This window comes from Pocillopora verrucosa, chromosome 1 (genome assembly GCF_036669915.1).
Source record: "Pocillopora verrucosa isolate sample1 chromosome 1, ASM3666991v2, whole genome shotgun sequence".
In the NCBI taxonomy this organism is placed as follows: domain Eukaryota; kingdom Metazoa; phylum Cnidaria; class Anthozoa; order Scleractinia; family Pocilloporidae; genus Pocillopora; species Pocillopora verrucosa.
In genome coordinates, this window is record NC_089312.1 from 15098945 (window position 1) to 15121236 (window position 22292).

The 22292-nt window shown below is 39.9% G+C and overlaps 2 protein-coding genes and 1 long non-coding RNA gene across 3 annotated transcripts; 2 read left to right on the forward strand and 1 right to left on the reverse strand.

Moving 5' to 3' along the window:
• The first annotated feature begins 8 nt into the window (after nt 1-8).
• On the forward strand, nt 9-8423 carry LOC131781684 (uncharacterized). The gene is made up of 4 exons (XR_010716608.1): nt 9-168; nt 6560-6643; nt 7325-7434; nt 7990-8423. It is a non-coding gene; the product is annotated as an uncharacterized lncRNA (long non-coding RNA).
• A 285-nt stretch (nt 8424-8708) lies between these two features.
• LOC131781670 (putative leucine-rich repeat-containing protein DDB_G0281931) lies at nt 8709-17751 on the reverse strand. Its single transcript, XM_059098392.2, has 2 exons — nt 17558-17751; nt 8709-12322 (listed from the first exon to the last, which is right to left on the reverse strand). The coding sequence occupies exons 1-2, from the start codon at nt 17727-17729 to the stop codon at nt 9117-9119; spliced, it is 3378 nt and encodes a 1125-aa protein (XP_058954375.2). The 5' UTR covers nt 17730-17751; the 3' UTR covers nt 8709-9116.
• A 101-nt stretch (nt 17752-17852) lies between these two features.
• On the forward strand, nt 17853-22097 carry LOC131781672 (3'-5' exoribonuclease 1-like). Its single transcript, XM_059098393.2, has 5 exons — nt 17853-18028; nt 18411-18627; nt 19763-19846; nt 20438-20547; nt 21096-22097. The coding sequence occupies exons 1-5, from the start codon at nt 17853-17855 to the stop codon at nt 21376-21378; spliced, it is 870 nt and encodes a 289-aa protein (XP_058954376.1). The 3' UTR covers nt 21379-22097.
• Nucleotides 22098-22292: the final 195 nt, after the last annotated feature.

Here is a 22292-nt window from a genome sequence, read left to right on the forward strand (position 1 = left end):
AGGATTTCCTCTGGTAAATCGAAAGGAAAACGAAAGTACGGATAACAGGAAAGCTCCATTCTATGATCATCCAGTGTTTAGGGAAATATCACTATCCAATGGAAAAATAAATAAAATGAAGAAGGATGAAGTCAAGAAAATACTTAAAGAGCGTGGGCTGGACACACGGTGAGTGAAATATCATCAGCTAAAAGTAAACAAACTCAGCATTACGACTCCAGCCCGGATTATTTGTGACTTACTGAAATGGGTGACACCGCTGGATTTTTTACCTCGAAGGCTCGGTTTATTCCTTTGGGCATTGCTTTCGGTGGCTGCCGAAAACGTGTCGAATGATTTCGGTTTTATTCGTCTCGGTAAAGGTGAGATATTTTGGAAGAAGACCAAAGGAACTGCGGAAGGGCTTATACTATTTTGCGAAACGAAACGAAACGAAACGAAACGAAACGAAATCGGGTCAGATGAAATAAAACAAAAGAAATAATGCAGATGTATTTTCTAATAAGGTAAAGATAACTTTCACAAAGATTTTGGAGTAATCATTCATTAACAAGAAGGATTTTTATTCATTTCGCAAAATAGTAATTTTAGGAGAGTTACTATTTTGCGAAATGGACCATTTTCACCCCTGCGGTGACAACGTGACCTCTTTCATGTCACGAGAATACATCTAAACATTACAAATTAGTATATCAACGAACATTTTGGCCTCCTCTTATTTCTTAAACCGTATTAAAATGTATTTCGCAAAATAGTAATTTTAGGAGAGTTACTATTTTGCGAAATGGACTATTTTCACCCCTGCGGTGACAACGTGACCTTTTTTCATGTCACAAAAATACATTTAAACATTACAAATTAGTATATCATCGAACATTTTGGCCTCCTGTTATTTCTTAAACCGTATTAAAATGTATTTCGCAAAATAGTAATTTTAGGAGAGTTACTATTTTGCGAAATGGACTATTTTCACCCCTGCGGTGACAACGTGACCTCTTTCATGTCACAAAAATACATTTAAACATAACAAATTAGTATATCACCGAACATTTTGGCCTCCTCTTATTTCTTAAACCGTATTAAAATATATTTCGCAAAATAGTAATTTTAGGAGAGTTACTATTTTGCGAAATGGACTATTTTCACCCTGCGGTGACAACGTGACCTCTTTCACGTCATGAAAATACATTTAAACATTACAAATTAGTATATCACCGAACATTTTGGCCTCCTCTCATTTCTTAAACCGTATTAAAATATATTTCGCAAAATAGCAATTCTACAAATTAGTATATCACCGAACATCTTGGCCTCCTCTTATTTCTTAAACCGTTTCAAAATTTATTTCGCAAAATAGTAATTTTAGGAGAGTTACTATTTTGCGAAATGGACTATTTTTACCCCTCAATAACTTTCTTTTCGGGTCACAAAAATACGCTTAAACATTTCATTATAGTATATTCTCGAAGGGTTCGGTCACCTCCTCTTTCTCTATCCAGATATAATTAATTTCTCAAAGTAGTAATGTCAGAAAAATTACTGTTTTGCGTAATAGCTAGGCTATTTTCACTCAGCGGTAACGATGTTGTTATTCTCGTGTCATACAATAGGTTTTCGGTAAGTTTCAATTTAAAGCACTATCAAATCTCAAAAGGTCTAAGCTATCTTCACCTATATGAAAGTCTTCTAAGTTTATTTCGCGAGGCAGTAATTTTGGAAGAATTACTGTTTTGCAAAATGGACCATAAATGATTTAAATGCCGCCTGAGAAAACTGACTCGTGACAGATTGGGTTTACAGGTCTCACCTTTCCTTGTACGTAAGTGTTTTAATTAGCTGTGGTCTGTACTTCTTCACTGCCAAGCAACAAGGCGGTGTTTTCCTTTCCTCAGCTTCAAATGATTAAGTAAGAGCCAATTAATAACTCCATCTCAATAAACATGCCACAAGAGGTTTGGGCTAACAGGTTCATTTAATCAAAATCGACAACAGTGTAGTACCGTATTGCGTGACGCCGAAACCAAGTCAAGAGAGCCCCGCTGAAGGCCCAAACCTAGGTTGTGTCCAATTAATGACATGGGAGGGAGCGGAAAGTAAGAGGTAAAAGCTGTTTTTACTAGCGACGGAGCTATTCTAGGGGGAAGTTGGCATGTTCTCCTGAGAGATTTGAAAGACTCCATTTCGTGCGTTTTGAAGGGTGTGCACTGTTTCGGTGCAAAACCAACATGACAGTTTTCCAGTGGCGGCTAAACATGTTTAGACTCTCCGTCTCGTATAGAGAACAGAAGCATACCCATGCCGAAATAGTCGTCCAGCAGTTTTATAATCGCAAGTAATACAGTTACTTTGCTTCAAAATTTTTAATAAAAATAATATACATGGAAAAGTTACGCGCTTCTGATTACACCCCCGTCGCACACCTCTTCCTTACGAGCAAGAGATCGTGTTTCGCATTTGCGCAAGTTCCACGTGCTGCAAGAAGTTCGCTTTGTGCTCGCTTTGTGTGCTGCTAAATCAGGCAAGATTATGGCTTTTAAATTTCCTGTTCTTAAGCCCAAGACCATCGACTGTTCAGGTCTTCCAGTTCATGATTTCAAGTGTTTGACAAACAAGGAAATCATTGGTAAGGGCGCTTATGGCGCTGTGTTCACTGCTAACTGGCAGACTGTTCCTGATGCGGGTGGGAAATCGGCCGCTGCGGAGAAAGTCGTCGTTAAGAAATTGCTCGGCGAGGACATATTGGATAAGAAAACGTTTGTAAAGGAAGCAAGAATCATTCAAGAGTTGAAACATCCAAACATTGTGAAGTTCAAGGGAATCTGCAACAATCCCTTCGCCCTTATTCTCGAGTTCCCGCCCGCCGAGTGTAAATAATCCATTTCGCAAAATAAACATTTTTCGGAATAACTACATTCAATTAGTTTAGAAATTACTGAATTAAAGAGGAGGTGACCAAGATCTTTGAGGATATACTATAATGTAATGTTTTAATGTATTTTCGTGACATGAAAGAGGTCACGCAAAATGGCAACTCTCCTAAAATTACTATTTTGCGAAATATATTTTAATACGGTTTAAGAAATGAGAGGAGGCCAAAATGTTCGGTGATATACTAATTTGTAATGTTTAAATGTATTTTCGTGACGTGAAAGAGGTCACGTTGTCACCGCAGGGTGAAAATAGTCCATTTCGCAAAATAGTAACTCTCCTAAAATTACTATTTTGCGAAATACATTTTAATACGGTTTAAGAAATAAGAAGAGGCCAAAATCTTCGTTGATATACTAATTTTCAATGTTTAAATGTATTTTTATGACATAAAAGAGGTTACGTTAGTCACCGCTGGGTAAAAATTGTCCATTTCGCAAAATAGTAACTCTCCTAAAATTACTATTTTGCGAAATACATTTTAATACGGTTTAAGAAATAAGAGGAGGCCAAAATCTTCGGTGATATACTAATTTGTAATGTTTAAATGTATTTTTGTGACATGGAAGAGGTCACGTTGTCACCGCAGGGTGAAAAATTCCATTTCGCAAAATAGTAACGCTCCTAAAATTACTATTTTGCGAAATGAATAAAAATCCTTCTTGTTAATGAACGATTACTCCAAATTCCTTGTGAAAGTTTTCTTTACCTTGTTAGAAAATATATCTGCATTATTCCTTTAGTTTTGTTCTATCTCACCTGATTTCGTTTCGTTTCGTTTCGTTTCGTTTCGCAAAATAGTATAAGCCCTGCGGAAGGTACTTCAAAGACTTGGACAATAGTGTAATTAAGCTACCTTGCGCGAACAGACTTGTGATCTTGTACTCTTTTGTTTACATTGTCTTGAGATGAATGAACTCGAGATCGATAAACTGCAATCATTTGAATGGATTTAGTTTCTATTCACGGTGTATTTTTAGCCTTAATATGTTTTTAGGATTAAAGAGCGTTGCAAAAGATTTAAAAATGGATCTTGGACGAGTTGTTGTAATCACTGCGAAGAGCAAAAGCGAAAATAGTTTATCATTTCGAGGGCTGATCGTTTTGTTTTGATCCGAATGAGTGCACTTGAATTAAACTACTTCTTTATTATGTAAATATTGCGTGTCATAAATGGTGCTCGTGTTCGCGCACTGGCGGTTCATTCTTTCACAACTTTCGTCTTGTTCGAATGAACTTGTTGTGATCTGACCGTGTTGTTTATTGTCGCGATGGAGTTTAGTGTCGGCGATTCTGTCGAAGCTGTCGATCAGTTAGGAATTTGGACAAAAGCGAAAGTTGTCAGCAAATCGGACAATGCAAGATTCAAGCAGATTCCCGGGAGATTTTATTTCATCTGTTAACAAAAGAAAAATATCTCACCTACATCAAAGAAGTTGCGCTCTTCACGATCTTCGGAAGCATGCCGGCATGTCGGCAAACTCATCGGAATGAATAAGTAATGAGAAAGAACAATAGCCTGAATATATGAATACTTAACAACCTCAATTTTTGAGGTTCACGTTTAATCCGCTATGGAGTTGTCATGGTTTAATTAAGGTGATGTTCCAAGCCTGGCCTGGGGATAAGGGGGGATTTTGGAAGGGTTAGAAAGGTATTAAAACTTCGTTAAAGCTCTGCCTCGGCAAACTGCTCAAAATTCAGAGACCATCAATATCTCATCAGAGGGAGATGATTAACTTTTCCACTTACTGCATTGTAACACCTCCTTGATTTTCAGGAGGTGTTACTGCTGTATTGTTCACTATTTTAATCCTTTAACTCCCAAATCAAATTTGTAATTCTCCTTACTGTTAACCATACAATTCTAACAATGTTAGTTCAGAGAGTTTAGTATTGGATCCACTAATTATCCCCAAAGTGGTATTCATCACTTATCTGGTTGATATTGTATTGATATTGTAAGGAGAAATTCTGTCTTGGTCACTCATGAGAGTTAAAGGGTTAAAGTAACATATATAATAATTGAAAAGTAATGTTTGCAATTTGTCAAGGTAATAACATAATTTTGAGTGCAATTTGGTGATGATAAGCAAAGTAAATTTTTCAAAGACAAAAAAAAGTTGAACAAGCCCACAGGTCAAGAGCACTTTATACACTTTGAAAAACTTACAAATGCTTATTATACCAAATTGCAAGAGAAATTGTGTTATTACTTGTGTTAATAATTTACATGAAAAAACATCACAGAAAAGCAAGACAGAGAAAATTTTGAAAGTGTGTGCATTATTTGTAATTTGCACTTGTGTTACATGAAAATGCACTCATTTTTGCTGGTCAAAATGATTTTAAAGTACAATAGTTTGATTTGTTTTTGCCTTCATATTCATCTTGGAACATAGAAAATACAAATCCAACAATTTGATATTATTTCAACCTTAGTTCCTCACAAGTAAACTATGTCCAGGGATGCCTGCCTTATTCTGGCTGGAGTTTTTCTGTTTTTGGCCTCTGGGCAACATAAATTGAAGGATGAAAACCCTACAGGCTCTTAATGTTGATGATTTTACACTGAGGTTGCCAGATTTCACAAGAAAAAGCATGTAAAATAAAATGCTGCAAAACTCTACCACCTTTGTTAAAAAAAAACTGGCTTCAGGGAAGTAGGATAGGGTTGATTTTTAGCCTTAGTTTTGAATTTGTTGTTGTGGCAGTCTTTTGGTTAGCAAGATAATGCCTTCTTATATCAAATAGATTTCAGTGATTTCTGTAATTAGAAGAGGGTACTATAACTCTAATAAGTAGTAAAAGTTGAAAGTATTACAGGGTGTTCACAGCAACCAGATATTTGCAGCAGGTAGATCAACCTGACTGAGATGGGCTGAAACAGAACACCATATTTCTCAAGGAAGAGGAGGCCTTTAACTTTCACAATGTAACCCAACAGCCATCATAGATTACCTACATGTGCTTAGCCCTGTAGTATCTAATTTTCAGCAAAATTATGTCCTCAAAAACAGTAACTAGGCAGGTACAAGGGTTTGACCTCTAAACAGCTCACAGAGCTGGACTGTCAGATTATTCTTGGGAACACATACCATCTTGGAATGAGACCGGGCACAGAGATATTAGAAAAAGCTGGGGGACTACATGGATTTATGAATTGAAAGAGAGCCTTATTAATGGACAGTGGATTTCAGATGGTACCTTTATTGAAATTAGCTGACAGTTACAGCACATGAATATCATATAATTTATACAGCTCAGGCCTCCGTGCAGTGGCCATCAGTCTGTTATCTATTGCAAAATTTTACACAGTTCTTTAGAGTAATTACCCTGAAGGGTAGAGAGTATAAAACCAATTGGCCTTGGCACTTAGTTTTAGAGGTATTTGAATCAAAGAAGATGTGGGCAGCCATCTGAAATTTTGAACATTCAAGTCATGCAATCCTTCTGATGTTAACTCACCCGAATTCTTTTTTTTCTTTTCTTCTTTTTTTGGGCTTATGATTGATTAGTGTTAATGGTTAATGGTTTTAAAACCCTCAATACTGATATCTGAAATAGCACTTTAACATGCTATGTTAGCTATTGTTTGTATTCAGGACTGATCATACACCAATATTCCCAGGTGTCTGAATTTCATGAGTACTGCAAACCACAAGATAAGTCAGAACTATCACAGTTCTGCCAGAACCTAACTGGAGTTACCCAGGTAATTAAAGTCAAAATATCAACAACATTACTGTGCATGGCTTTTGCCCATTAGTTATGACTGGAGTCTCTGTCACTGGGGTCTTTGTAAACAGTCATGTGCTTTTTTCTGTGTTCATATTATAAGCTGAATTCTTTGTGCATTTTTATTAGTTCTTACTCGTGATCTATTGGAGGACAAGGCCATAGATGATGTCACCATTGACAAGTTTTTGCTTCTTTATTACGTAAAAAACAAATAGATTCCATGTTGCCCAGGTTCTGTGTGATAAGTGGTATAAACATCAGTGACACACATGGCTGCACCTTGTGAGCCACTTTTTGGTTCATACCACATTTTCACATCATTTATGATCTACTTGTAATACTAAACAGAGGCATGGCAACATGGAATCAACTTTTTAAATGGTTCATGATGTATTCTGAGTCTAATATGAGTTTATAATTTGCAAATTATTCTCTATACCACTTAAAACTGTTTTCCAAAGCATGTGATATTGACAAGTTTGTTTTAAGATTTGATCAAATATTACATTGAGAATTGTCTTAGGAAAAAAAATCTTGTATGTATTGTCGAGAGTCCATTGCATTGATCAGTATTTTACATCTCCTTGCTGATGGCATGGATTATCTTCAATGTACACCTAAATAATTTTTTCCAATGTTTTGTTTTGCTGGGTAGGAAATTGTGGATAATGCTGATACATTCCAAAGAGTCCTTGACAACTTTCATTAATGGCTTGAAATACATAAACCTGGATCGGCATATAAATTTGCTGTTGTTACTGATGGGTGAGTTTGCTTCTCATTCACATTTCTTGCACTTCCTTTACTGAGTTTCCAACAATTAAATCATCATCCCAGTGACAGGTACTCATATATACTATAGGGCAGAGAAAGACACCGTGAAGATGTCTCGCCCAGGCAGATCTAGACTTGTAAATTTGCAGGGCTTGCAGATGTTGGGCTTATCAGTGAGGGGATGAGTAGATGAACGCTAACATGTGTGTCATTAACATTATACTACAAGTCTAATGAATACCAAGCACAGTATGACATGCACTTCTTTGGTTGCAAAACCTACCATGTTTGAAACAAAAACGACAAATGCTTTCAATATAAGAACATTGTGTACTGTAACGATGCACCGCTCGGACGACCAACGACCCCACAGTTTCAAGGGAAGGGCGGGCTAAAGAGATGGTCCTAAAGAGAGAGGGCCTATTCGAGATGGGGGCTTAGAGGAGGGAGGGACTTCTGGGAGAGGGGCGTTTCCAGAGCTTCCATGGTAATTCCTTTATATTTTTTTCCAATGTAGCCCTTATGATATGAAGCGTTTCTTCTCAGGTCAGTGCGATCTCTGCTCCATTACCGTACCCAAGTATGCCGCAGAGTGGATTGATCTGAGAAAATTGCACAGAAACTTTTAACAAAGAGCGAAATGGGACTCTTGAAGACGTGTTCAATAGGGCGGCTGCACTGTGGGATGGACGATGCGCGAAACATCGCAAGAATCTTACAAAGATGGTCCAAGATGGCTGCGAAATAATATTTAAAGAGAGACTGTATGGTGACACCTGACTGTTGTCAAAGTCTGAACACTGCGATCAGTTGAAATAGCCGTGAAAAAGAAGTCCATATCCTATCATAGAAAGTGGTGTTTTTAAAACTTATAAACGAATTGAAAAGAACCTCGTAAATACGGTTTTCTGAACAGAGTGAATGATGCCCGCTGCCTTACTGGCTTAAAGAAGCTTGTCATTATTTTAGGAAGGGTGGAGTTCGTGTTATTTTGCTTATATACATATATATATATATATATATATATATAGAGAGAGAGAGAGAGAGAGAGAGAGAGAGAGATATATGTATATATATATGTATATATATATATATATATATATATATGATATATCGTCACCGCACGCTGTAAAAATATTATCCATAATATATCTTTCACATGCAAATATGAAAAAATTCGCCAAGTTATACAATTGATTGCATTTGCGCCCTTAAAGAGAGGCTATTTACTTTAGAAGCATTTATTCTTGTAAAATGGACTTTTCCTTATGACAAACGGTAAATGTTTTTGTAGGGAGAACTTGCCTTAAAGTTGTACCAGTAATTAAAAAAGCATTTTCTGCGGTGAGAACGAGATGTAATACTCCCACTGTTTTTATTTTTCTGAGCTATCTTCTATTTGTTGGTTTCATTAAAAGCTTTCCAACAAACAGAACATCAAATTATTTTTGTGTGTTGATGGCGTCTCTCTTTTGTTCGTTTTCCTTATTGGTTGATAATTTCTTAAAACCCTCCAAGGGAAAATTCGTATCCGCGCACGCGGCCATGTATTGCCCTTCATGCTAAATTGTTTCTTAACATTTAAAAGAAAATTTCACAGATAGCGTTACTTTCGAAAGGAACAGTTACCAAGTATCTGAATAAGACTTGAGTTCACGCATAGTCTAATGCAATTACTCCTCAAAAGTTCCGTATTGTTCTCCAGCGCCGTCCCCTAGGACTGGTGCGTGTTCTTCGTGTCCTCTTGCTTCATGAACCATTTCATCTGCATTTCCCGCCTTTTTCAATAACAAAATTATCGAAACAACCATTCCGCAAAGTAGAACCACGTTCACCGACACAATCATCCAAATGATGGGTAAGGATGAGTCAGGGTTCAGAGCTGCGTACCTTACGTTCATGAAAGAGAAATGAAGAGTCAAAAGAACCAAGGTCTCTGCTGTGTTTTCCAATGGGAACTTTTGGTAAGAGTCGTTTAACGGCCTGAAGGACAACTGCAAGCACAAAGCAACCAGCAAAACAAAGCAAACAGCTACCGTCTGAAAAGACGATGCACGATTGATGAGAGACAACGCGAAAGCAATCAGCATCCGCCTCAGAAGAAAGATGATCTCAAAATAAGAACGAAATTCTTCCTTGTATGGCAAGTAGATAGAACCGAGCCAGCTGTCCAAAGATTCTTGGTCTTGCTGGGGCATTTCATGTCTCCTGGCCACCTTATTGAAGTGCAGGAGAGGAAGGAACAATCCAAAAGGCACACCGATCACATAAAGAGGCAGGGCAAGCCAGCCTAACACCTGTAAGATGGTGTAGTCATAACCTTCACATTCCATCCATGGGGCCTCCCTCAAGTAACGCTGGCCATTATCCTCACCACAATGCGCAAGGGTAGACGCTGTCTTTTTCACAATGGGAAAGTACGTAAAGTTAAGAGTCATGACCGAGAGTTGTAAACAGGTATTCCGAAGTCGAAGTCGTCTTTCTTCTAAATTGGAATATTTAAAAATTTTAAAGACGAGGTAACCAAGGGTGAAGTAGAACCAGACAAGCAATATGCAGATAAGAGGAAGAATTAAAAGAGATGCGAGCTCGCCGAGTGGTGTAAACAAGCTCGGAAACTCACAAGCCAGGCCAGAGAAACGAAAGTTGAAAACATTTCCAATGTATCTCTGCGTCTCCAAAACCTCAACCGGCCAAACGTCCGTGTTGGACAATAAGGCATCAAAAGTTTGGAAATAAAATACGCTTGTCTTCATAATTCCTCTTGCTCCCTTTCCTCTTCCAGCTAAACCGATGAAAAGAGCAATAACGTTGAGTTCGAGGAGCCAGGCTGGAATGATTTGAAGCATCGCCAAAACGGTTAAAATGATGATTTGAGAACAGACAAAAGTAACAGATAGAAATCTCTTCTTCTCGTAAAAGAAAAACCCAAGGGTAATGAGCACGATGGAAAAAATTAGAAGTACGGCTATAATGTACACACTGGCTTTACTTTTACGACAGACGTAGCAAAGTATTCCCTGTTTGTAATAACCATCTTCACAAAGGGAGCAAAACCTATCTCGACTACCTTTCTGACAAAGGCACGACTTGTTACAAGTAATGAATGGTCTGTCAATTACTCCATTTGTCTCGCTAAGCCAATCAGGATCAATACCACACTCACAAAAGCCAGTTGGATTACATGCTGTTTTTACGAGGACACTGGTGCCCAAAGCTTGCGAACATCTTACTAGGTGAGTCACGTTTCCATGAAGTGATGAAGGCCAATATCCCTTTTTAATGATCATCGACTGCGTAGGAAGCATTTGATCGTGACACACTCCCCCTTCCATACAAGGTAAACAGGTTCTTCCTGAGCCATAGTATCCAATATTACAAAGGCACAGACGGTAAAAATAGTAATTTGGGTCTAACACGACAAGTCCTTTGTTGTAACTGAGTCGAGCATTGGGACAACTGAAATTATCATCTGAATTTCTCTGCGTAAAAGTTTTAAAATCAACCGTCACGAAGTTGGGTAGAGCTCCTTTTTCCTCGTTGGACTCGTGCATATTGGGATTCCCTGAGATGTCGAAGACTTCCAGTGCTAAGAGTTTTGCAAATTCTTGAGGAATTTTTCCTGAAAGGTTGTTCGCAGATACGTCAAGATTAAGAAGAAATAACATATTATATGGGGGAGATGGAAGCTGTCCAAACAAGCTATTTCTACTTAAATCTACAGAAATCAAATTTTGGAAGTCCCACAGTTTCGCGGAGATTTTTCCAAGAAAATTGCAGTCACTGATGTTAAGAATACGCAACGATTCATTTATGGGTTCCATTGCTTCTAATAGGGAATTAAACGTCATTGTGAGCTGTTCATTACCAGCCAAATTAAGTACTTCTAAGGAATTTGACTTGAAAACAATTCCTTCTTGTAGCCCCGATAACTGATTTCCACTGAAATCAGCAACTCGAAGCATGGGTATTGAGCCCATGCTTTTTGGTAATTTTCCAGAAAAAGCGTTGTTCGCCAAGTTTAAATGCCATAAGTTTGTCATGTTACCCATTGTTGAAGGAATGCTTCCACTGAAATGATTGCCAGGCAAAAGACACTCAATCATAGCAGGAAAGTAAAGTCCAAAATCATCTGGTAAAGTCCCGTTTAGCCCGGCAAGAGACAGGTGCATATAACGTAGAGATGACAGATTATAAAGGTTTTCAAATCCTCCACTTAGAAATGACACACTTTCAAGGTCCAAAAACCAAAGCTTCTTCAATTTGGCAATGCTCTTCGGAATCATGCCATTCAATGTGTTTTCTCCGAGACTGAGAACTTGCAGCTCACTCAAGTTCCCAATGTCCCTTGGAATTGTACTTGAGAGACCCTTTCCCAATTGGCAGCAGAGTTGAACTTTTACCAAAGATTCCATCTTTGGTAAGATTTCAGCGGGAATCTCACCAGACAACTTATTAAAAGCAAGATCAAGACGAAGCAAGGTGGTCATGTTGCTAGACAAAATTTCAAAAAGGTTGCCAAAGAGCTTGTTGTTGTTACCTACACACAAACCCTGCAAATTACGAAGTTTCCACAAACTTCTTGGAAGAGCCCCAACCAAATTGTTTGTGGTCAAAGTGATACTGATAATGTAGCTATTGGTTTGATCACATGTGATTCCATACCAAAAGCAGTGTGGTACAGAGTTGTTCCCCCAGTGAGTACTTTTTCTCCAATTGTGACCATCTGTTTGGTCGAATATTTCCATGAGTACAGCTCTTTCTTGTTGGGGCGTGAAGGTTGTTTCCAAAGTACTATTTGGAATCGGGATATCGTGCAAGCATCCATAGGCAAAGGTATCATCGTAATTCAGAGGAGTCAGTTTCTCTGTTTTCAAAACTAACAGTGAAACAAAAAAGAGAAGCAGACAAATATAAGTGATTTCAGGTCAAAGTTCGCAAGGATTCTGCCTTTCTATAACCTCAAGGGTTTTTCATGATGTGAATTATTGTGTCACGTTTTTCTTATTTGAAATTCATAATTGATTATATAACTCGTAAATCAAGATTCCTGGGTTTGATCAAGAAAATTCATGACTACTTCTAATTTAATCAATGTAATTTATGATCCATGATTTCACTTCAACTGATCATAATCAGAGCGAAAAAATCCTAGGAACATTTGAAAGGGAAAGAAGGATGATGTCGTGATATTGCGTTACACGGTCACGCCACTGGGCCGATGAACATCTTTATATTTAGAAGACTTAGGAGACAACGAATACACACGTGGCGGCAGTCGAGTTCGCACAATAAACAACCCTTTTGAGTTCACAGAATCGTGACATGGTGTCAGGAGTGGGATCTGTTCACCCCTAAAGATGACAGAAGCAGCTGAAGCATCCATAGTTGTGCCACCAGCGCCGACTCAAGTTTTTATTCCCCCGTCAAATTTGCCCCCGCCGAAAGCGCTTAATTTTGACGACAATTTAGCCACCGCATGGAAATCGTGGAAAGCAGCGTGGCAGCGCTACGAAATCGCTACTGGTGTATATAAACAAGAGGGCATAGTTCGTGTGTCGACATTACTAAGCATTATAGGCGAGGATGGCGTCAGAGCCCACGATACCTTTATTTGGAACGAAGACGAAAACGCAGACGACATTTCACAAGTCCTGAAGAAGTTCGACGAATTCTGCATTCCTAGGACACAGGTCATATATGAACGCTATAGGTTCAACAACCGAAACCAGGAACCAGGCGAAAACATCTCGACGTATCTTACGGAGCTTCGAACGATCGCAAAAAACTGTGCACACGATACAATCACACCAGATGAAATTTTGCGTGACCGCCTCGTGCTAGGCATACGGGATGATCGCGTCCGCGAGAGACTTCTCCGTTTGAATGATTTATCTCTCCTACAAGCAGTTGACATTATTAAGTCGTCAGAACAGACCCAACAGCAAGTAAAGCTAATGGCTGGAGGAGACACTGCAGTTCATGCGTTACGGAAGGCGGGATCGGCAGAAAAACCTGAAGAAGAACGACAACTTAAGTCACAAGCATTTAGAAGACCGTCTAAAGAATGTGGAAATTGCGGAATGGTGCATGGACGTCATTGTCCCGCGTATGGAAGAACATGTTTTAACTGTGGGAGTATGAATCATTTTGCGAATAAATGTCGCGCTAATCCCCGAGGAGTGAAAAGTAGAGTTTCGGCGGTCCACGAAGCCGTCGACATGGGAAACGACCCCTACTACATTGGTGCTACTACTAGTAAGAGCAAAGGCCAGGAAAAATTGGCAGTGGTCAAACTCCACATTTATGGGCCAGATCCCAAGACAGAAGTCCAGTTTCAAATAGATACTGGGTCGCAGTGCGACATTCTCCCGGCCCAATTATACAAGAAAATCACTGGGGACACCCTCCTTCATCGCCTCAAACCATGCCAAAAGGAAATAGTCTCGTACACAGGGGATCGCCGCAAAATTGCTGGTAAGGCTACCCTGCCTGTGTGGTCCCGTGGACAGCGGAGGTCAATGGAGTTTAACATCTTAGACGGAGACTATCAACCGATTTTATCATTGAACACCAGCCTCAATCTTGGCTTTGTGAGTTTGCATAATTGTGACGTCCTAGCATTACACGTCAAGTGTCCCAAAGCCTCCTTGCTCGAAGAGTATGAGGACGTATTCGACGGATTAGGGGCCCTACCGGGAACATACAAAATAGCCATAGACGAACAGGCGCAACCAGTTGTCCACGCACCGAGGCGAGTGCCAGTAGCTTTGCGTCCATGCATCAAAAACAAGCTGGACGAACTTGTTGATCGTAAAGTTATTATTCCAGTAACAGAACCGACGCAGTGGGTATCCAGCATGTTGGCCATAGTGAAGCCAAACAAAGTACGCATCTGTATTGACCCGAGAGATTTAAATCGTGCCATTCGGCGAGAGCATTACCAGTTGCCGACTATCGATGAAGTGGCCTCCCGCTTAACAGGTGCCAAGAAATTTACTCTTTGTGACGCCAAGGATGGTTTCCACCAAATCCTCTTAGACGATGCTTCTAGTTTCCTGACAACGTTCAATACGCCTTTTGGGCGTTATAGATGGGCCCGCATGCCTTTTGGTATCTCAAGTGCGCCTGAAGTTTGGCAGCGACGCATGCATGAATTCGTAGAAAATTTAGAAGGAGTTGAAGTTATCGCTGACGACTTCCTCATCGCTGGATTTGGCGAAACTGACGCAGAGGTCAACTCGAGCCTTGAAAAGAACGAACGTGCGTTCTTCAAGAAATGCCGGGAGTGGAACCTCAAGCTCAACAAACTCAAGCTGAAAAGATCTCAAACCGAAGTGCGTTTCATGGGCCACCTCTTGACTCCTGATGGTCTAAAGGCAGACCCAGCCAAAGTTGAAGCTATTTTGGATATGCCACCGCCGACTGATGTGAAAGGCCTGAAGAGGTTTTTGGGGATGGTCAATTATCTGGCCAAATTCTTGCCACTCCTGTCCGACATGACAGAACCTTTGCGAAGGCTTGAGGACAAGGACGTCGAGTGGTGTTGGCTTGCACAGCATGAGAAAGTATTTACCACAGTCAAAGAATACTTGGCCAAGGCCCCGGTACTGAAATACTATGATGTTACTGAAGAAGTGACAATCCAATGCGATGCCAGCATAACGGGTCTAGGTGCAGTACTGATGCAAAAGGGTCAGCCCGTTGCCTTTGCTTCGCGAGCTCTGACCGACACCGAAACGCGTTACGCTCAAATCGAGAAAGAGCTCCTCGCCATAGTGTGGTCAACCGACAAGTTCAATCAATACATACTGGGACGCGAAGTTGTACACATCGAGTCTGACCACGAACCACTAAGGGCAGTTTTTACCAAGCCAATACACAACTCACCAAAGAGACTCCAGAGAATGCTGATGGCCCTTCAGAATTACTCCCTGGATGTGCAGTATAAAAAAGGGGAACTTATGTGGGTATCAGATGCACTGAGTCGAGCATACCGCAACACCACCGAAGCCTCCAAGCACGATACAAGTCTGATCTGTACACTTGCCGAGATAGATCATTCAGAAAACCTCTCGATTGCACCATACAGGCTCGCTGAATTCAGAAACGAGATTGCCAGGGACCCAGTGATGCAAAAGCTAATCGGAGCAATCAAGGGTGAATGGCCAGTGTCAAGGAAGTCCTGTACCCCTGAGCTGACGCCTTACTATGACAAACGAAGTGAGCTTATAGAAGACAAGGGACTAGTATTCCTGGGGGAGCGATTGCTGGTACCCCCTTCCCTGAGAAAAGAAATGTTGAAGCAAATTCACCGATCACATATTGGAATCGAAGGGTGTTTACGTCGCGCTAGGGAGGTCCTCTATTGGCCCCTCATGAATTCGGAAGTAAAGGACTTTGTTTCCAAATGCTCAATCTGCCAGTCGTACCAGCCAGATCAGTGCCGCGAGAAATTGCAACCGTATCCGATCCCGTCGCGTCCCTGGTCGATGCTAGGTGCCGATTTTTTTGACCTTGGGCAACAACATTTCTTTGTCCTAGTCGACTACTGGAGTGGGTTCTTTGAAGTCCAGGAGGTTAAGGTGGCCACATCTGCTAGCGTGATAGCTGCGTGTAAAGTACAATTCGCCCGCCATGGGATACCAGACGTGCTTATTACCGACAACGGACCTCAGTTTACGTCATCGGTGTTCAGTGCATTCGTGAGAGAATGGCAGTTTGAACATAGAACTTCGAGCCCCCGTTACCCCCAGTCAAATGGCCGCGCCGAGAATGCCGTGAAGACCTGCAAGAACTTGATGACGAAAGCGAAAGCGGATGGGCAAGACCCGCTGTTAGCCCTTCTTGATTGGCGCAACACCCCAACAGAGGGTCTAGGAACATCACCCGTACAGAGACTGATGGGACGCCGCACACGCACTTTCTTACCAACCCATGAAACGCTCCTGCGGCAGCCATCACACCAGGAAACAGCCACCAAATTAGCTGAGCGCAAGAAAAGACAAGCTCAACAATACAACAAAAAGTTTCGCCCTTTAGAGGCACTAAAGTGTGGACAGGCCATCAGGATGCGGCTTCCCGGAAGGGAGGAATGGAGTCTGGGGACCTGCATGAAAGCCTTGGGGAACAGGTCTTATGAAGTTGAAGTTTGCGGCAGGCGATACCGACGCAACCGTCGGCAACTGCGCCTGACCCCGGAAACAGCACCACCTATGAGTCTGGTAGAACTAACTCCGCCCGAGTCTACCCTCAAACCGGCGCCAAATCTGACAGAGCCAGGACCTCCTCCACCGGAGTTCCATGGCGAGACCAAAACAGAGAGAATGCCACCTGAAAATGAGATGGGAACTGAGCTTGAGCCACAAAGGATGGAAACTCGTCGATCAGAACGCAGACGTCGACCGCCTTTGTGGCATCAGGATTACCATATGAACTGAACATTGAATGATTGAGCCGCTAAATAGTTGTTGGGTTCTGTTTCTATCTTTTTATGATTTTTATGAAGAACAATGTTTTATCGATTTTATGTGATTTGAACAGTGATCGAAACCGAACATTAAGTATTAATTAACTTTTGAAGATAAACTTTGTAAAAAGGGGAAGATGTCGTGATATTGCGTTACACGGTCACGCCACTGGGCCGATGAACATCTTTATATTTAGAAGACTTAGGAGACAACGAATACACACGTGGCGGCAGTCGAGTTCGCACAATAAACAACCCTTTTGAGTTCACAGAATCGTGACAGATGAACTGAAAGTACAACGTGCATTGGTTACCTACTGCCTTCAAAAGTAACCTGAACAATAAGATTCAAGTAACCCAGTTTTCATGATGATCTTCTGCCAAACAAATATCGTCACACAGTTCAAGATTTTGAACCAAAGCGCCGATGAAATATTAAGGAGTGTGACTTCCGCCTTAAGAAATCGCCTACGTCTGTTGCGCCAGACAAAAATCCAGCCCCATACCCCGCTATTCTAGTCCCAGAGAATAATTAGTAAAAAATAAACCTTTGGTTTTCTCATCATTAGTAGTAAACGAAAAAGTGTGTATCAAGTGTGGTAAAACACTTTTATGAGTCGACTAAGCTTACTGGCTCGCTCTTACCTCCGATGTCTCGTTTGTTCCGTCTTGTTCTGTAGTAGAGTGACCTTGATCCATACTTTGATAACTTTTCTCCGAACGTAAGAGATCGGCAATGTTCGAAGCAAGCAAGGAGCGCCACAATCCTTAACAATACGGCTAGAAAGGAGTATTTTGATGAAAGCGTTTGGGCCATAATTCTCCTTCTCCTGAAAGAAACTGAAGTGAGGCTGGTGTTTGGGAGGTTTACGCGACCGAAGGACATGCGATCAGCGGTTTCAGCGGTTAATTTGGTAGGTATAATTTGAAAACAAGCAAAATGGCGGAAGGGCTTCCTTATGTCGATCAAAGGGAAAACGAAAGTACGGAGAACAGGAAAGCTCCCATCTATGATCATCCAGTGTTCAGGGAAATATCACTGTCCAATGGAAAAATAAATAAGATGAAGAAGGATGAAGTCAAGAAGATACTTAAAGAGCGTGGGCTGGACACACGGTGAGTGAAATATCATCAGCTAAAAGTAAATAAACTCAGTTAAATTAAGGTGATGTTCCAAGCCTTGCCTGAGAATGGGGGGGGGGGGGGGGGGGGTTTGGAAGGGTTAAAAAGGCATTGAAACTTCGTTAAAGCTCTGCCTTGACAAATTGCTCAAAATTCAGAGACTAATATCTCGGCAGAGAGAGATGATTTACTTTTTCACACACTACATGTATAATGAAATTCTCGATCGAAAATGTATCGAAGATAAATATCCTTCCTTTAGAGTAAGACCTGCAATCATGAGCTTTTACATGTGGATGCTCTAAGCTGATTCCTTCATCACCCAAGAAGATCCTTAATTACATTTTTTTAATCTAACAATTCATTTGCTTTGCAGAGGAGTAAAGGAGGTTCTCCAAAAGCGTCTAAAAAATCACATCAAAAAAGAGAAACTAGCTCAAGCTAAGCTGGAACAAAAAAAGATAATGAACGAGGTTCATTTCTACTGTGTCATAGATTTTGAAGGAACTTGCGAAGAGAATAATCCAGACAACTACATCCATGAGATAATCGAGTTCCCTGCAGTGCTTCTTGATGCAGTTACACTAGAAAAGGTTTGTAAGCTTTGAGAGAACATTTATTTGCTAACTCTCCTTGATTTAAGGAGGTGTTACAACTATATTGTTCACTATTTTAACCCCTTAATTCCCACATCAAATTTGTCATTCTCCTTACTTTAATAACCATACAATTCTTATAATGTTAGTTCAGAGAATTTAGTATTGTATCAATTAATTATCCCCAAATTGATGTTTTTTCTTTATTCTCATCACTTATCTGGTTGATATTGTATTGATATTGTAAGGAGAAATTCTCTCTTGGTCACTCACGGGAGTTAAAGGATTAAAGTAACATATATAATAATTGAAAAGTAATGTTTCCAATTTGTCTAGATTATAACATGATTTTGAGTGCAATTTGGTGATGATAAGCTCAAGTAAATTTTTCAAAGACTAAAAAAAGTTGAAGCTCCTAGGTGAAGTGCACTTTATACCCTAAATGAAAAACTTACAAGTGCTTATTACATCAAATTGTAAGAGAAATCATGTTATCACTTGTGTTAATAATTTACATGAAAAAACATCACAGAAAAGCAAGACAGAGAAAATTTTGAAAGTGTGTGCATTATTTGTAATTCGCTCTTGTGTTACAAGGCTGAAAATCAACTGAATCCTTGTTAGAGTGGTTCAAATAATCTGATTGGCTGTATAAGATTAAAGCTATCAAAAATGTCAAACCATCAAAGTTCAAAAACCATCAAAGTTCACATTCTGCAATAGTTTACAAACTTAAATAGTTTGGCAGGTTGAATTTAACACTTTTGCTTGAAGTTTTTTAGTCTCTACGTGAAATTCACATAACAAGTAGAGAACAAGCCATTCAATGTGATTGTGTTACGAATTAACAACAACCGAATTCTCCAGAACATAAAGATCACTCGGGACGACAGCTGCAGTGACTGATGTGGCCTTCCACACAATGCATTGGAAAGGATGTCAGAGCATATTCAAGTCATGTGAACCCTTCTGATGTTAACTCACCCAAATTTGATTTTTTAGGCTTATGACTGATTAGTGTTTTAACTATAACCCTCACAACTGATATCTGAAATAGCACTTTAACATGCTATGTTAGCTATTGTTTGTATTCAGGACTGATCATACACCAATATTTCACATATTTCTTCAGGTGTCTGAATTTCACGAGTACTGCAAACCACAAGATAAACCAGAACTATCACAGTTCTGCCAGAACCTAACAGGAGTTACCCAGGTAATAAAAGTTGAAATATGAACAACATTATTGTGCATGACTTTTGTCCATCAGTTATGGCTGGAATCTCTGTCACTGGAGTCTTTGTAGACAGTCATGTGCTTTTATCTGTGCTCATATTACAGTAAATGGTTTTAACTCAGAGGTAACATCTAACAGTGTGTGGTGAGTGATATGAACATCAGTGACACACACGGCTGCACCTTGTGAGCCACTTTTTGGTTCATACCACATTTTCACATCATTTATGATCTACTTGTAATACTAAACAGAGGCACGGCAACATGGAATCTGCTTCTTAAATGGTTCATAAACTATTTTGAGTCTAATATGAGTTTATAATTAGCAAAATATACTCTATACCACTAAAAACTGTTTTCCAAAGCATGTGATATTGACAAGTTTGTTTTTAGATTTGATAAAATATTAAACATTGAGAATTGTCTTAGGAATAAAAATCTTGTATGTATTGTCGAGAGTCCATTGCATTGATCAGCAGTTTATATCATCTCCTTGCTGATGGCGTGGGTTATCTTCAATGTATGCCTAAATAATTTTTTTCCAATGTACTTATTTTGTTTTGCTGGGTAGGAAATTGTGGATAATGCTGATACATTCTCAGGAGTCCTTGACAACTTTCATCAATGGCTTAGAGATCATAAACTTGGATCAGAATATAAATTTGCTGTTGTTACTGATGGGTGAGTTTGCTTCTCATACACATTTCTTGCACTTCCTTTACTGAGTTTCCAATAACTGAATCATTATCCCAGAGACAGGTACTCATACATACTAAAGGGCAGAGAGAGACACCGTGAACGTGTCTCGCCCAGGCAGATATAAAGTTGTAAATTTGCAGGGCTTGCAGATGTTGGGCTTATCAGTGAAGGGATGAGTCGATGAGCGCTAACATTTGTGTCGTTAATATTATTCTACAGCTTCAATGAATGCCAAGTACAGTATGAAATGCACTTCTTTGGTTGCAAAACCTACCATATTTAAAACGAAGACGATAAACGCTTTCAAATGCTTCCTTTAATTACATAAGAATATTTTGTACTGTAAAGATGCATCGCTCAGGCGACCAACGACCCCACAGTTTTTAGCTCAAGGGAAGGGTGGGCTAAAGAGATGGTCCCAAAGAGAGAGGGCCTATTCGAGAGGGGGGCTTAGAGAAGGGAAGGACTTCTGGGGAAGGGGCGTTTCCAGAGCTTCCATGATAATTCCTTTTTATTTTTTTCCAATTTAGCCCTTATGATATGAAGCGTTTCTTCTCGGGGCAGTGCCAACTCTGTTCCATTCCCATACCCAAGTACGCCAGAAAGTGGATTAATCTGAGAAAATTGTACAGAAACTTTTACAAAGTACTAAATGGGACTCTTGAAGACATGGTCAATAATCTTGGTATGAAATTTGAAGGGCGGCCGCACTGTGGGATGGACGATGCGCGAAACATCGCAAGAATCTTACGAAAGATGGTCCAAGATGGCTGCGAAATAAAATTTAACGAAAGTCTGTATGGTAACTCCTGACTTTTGTCAAAGTCGGGACACTGCGATCAGTTGAAAAAGCTGTGAAAAAGAAGCCCATCTCCTAGCATAGAAAGTGTGATTTTAAAACTTATAAAAGAATTGAAAAGAACCTCATAAATACGGTTTTCCGTGTTCGTAAAGAAAATCATTAGAAACAGACAATGATTATTTCAGGAACAGAGTGAATGATGCGCGCTTCCTCACTGGCTTAAATAAGCTTGTCATTATTTTAGGAAGGGTGGGGTTCGTGTTATTTTGATTTTTTTTTTTTTTCGATTCATCTGTAATAAAAGCCTTTCGACCAATCAAAACATAAGTAAAAGTATCTCAGATACAGTACTGGGTGTCGTTGAATGCTTCAACGACTTGCACACATGAGCACATTTTGATTGACTGTCTCGAAGCTAACACTGAAGTTGTAACAACTTCAAGTCAAATCAAGGAAGAATATCGCAAGGAGTCGACGAGAACTTAAAGTTACAGAAAACCAACAGAAGTTACAGAAAGCCAACCGGTTCAAGCGCGGGAAAATGGGAATTACTGAGTCGAGGTTGGTTTTAGATTTTTAATTTGATTACTCGAGAGGATGGCGCTAGTCATGTGAACTAATCACAGAGCAAACTGAAACAAAACCCAAGCAATTCCGGATCACTTTCGACGCTAAATTGAAAATTAATCTTAAGTACATAATGGTATGTCTGCAACTTTACTCTGATAAACAGGCAGAATATTATTGTTAAGTGTCCCGCCGATCTCTTGCAATGAGAGTAAAAAGAGTTAGACCGAAGTTCCAAACACTGATACTAAACCGGCCATCTTCAAGTTGATCTGCGTTCTTCCTTTTTTCGTTCAATCGGAAGCTGTGAACCCCACGTGCATGCGTAGGCACAAACCTCGCCTGTATCGTTATCGAT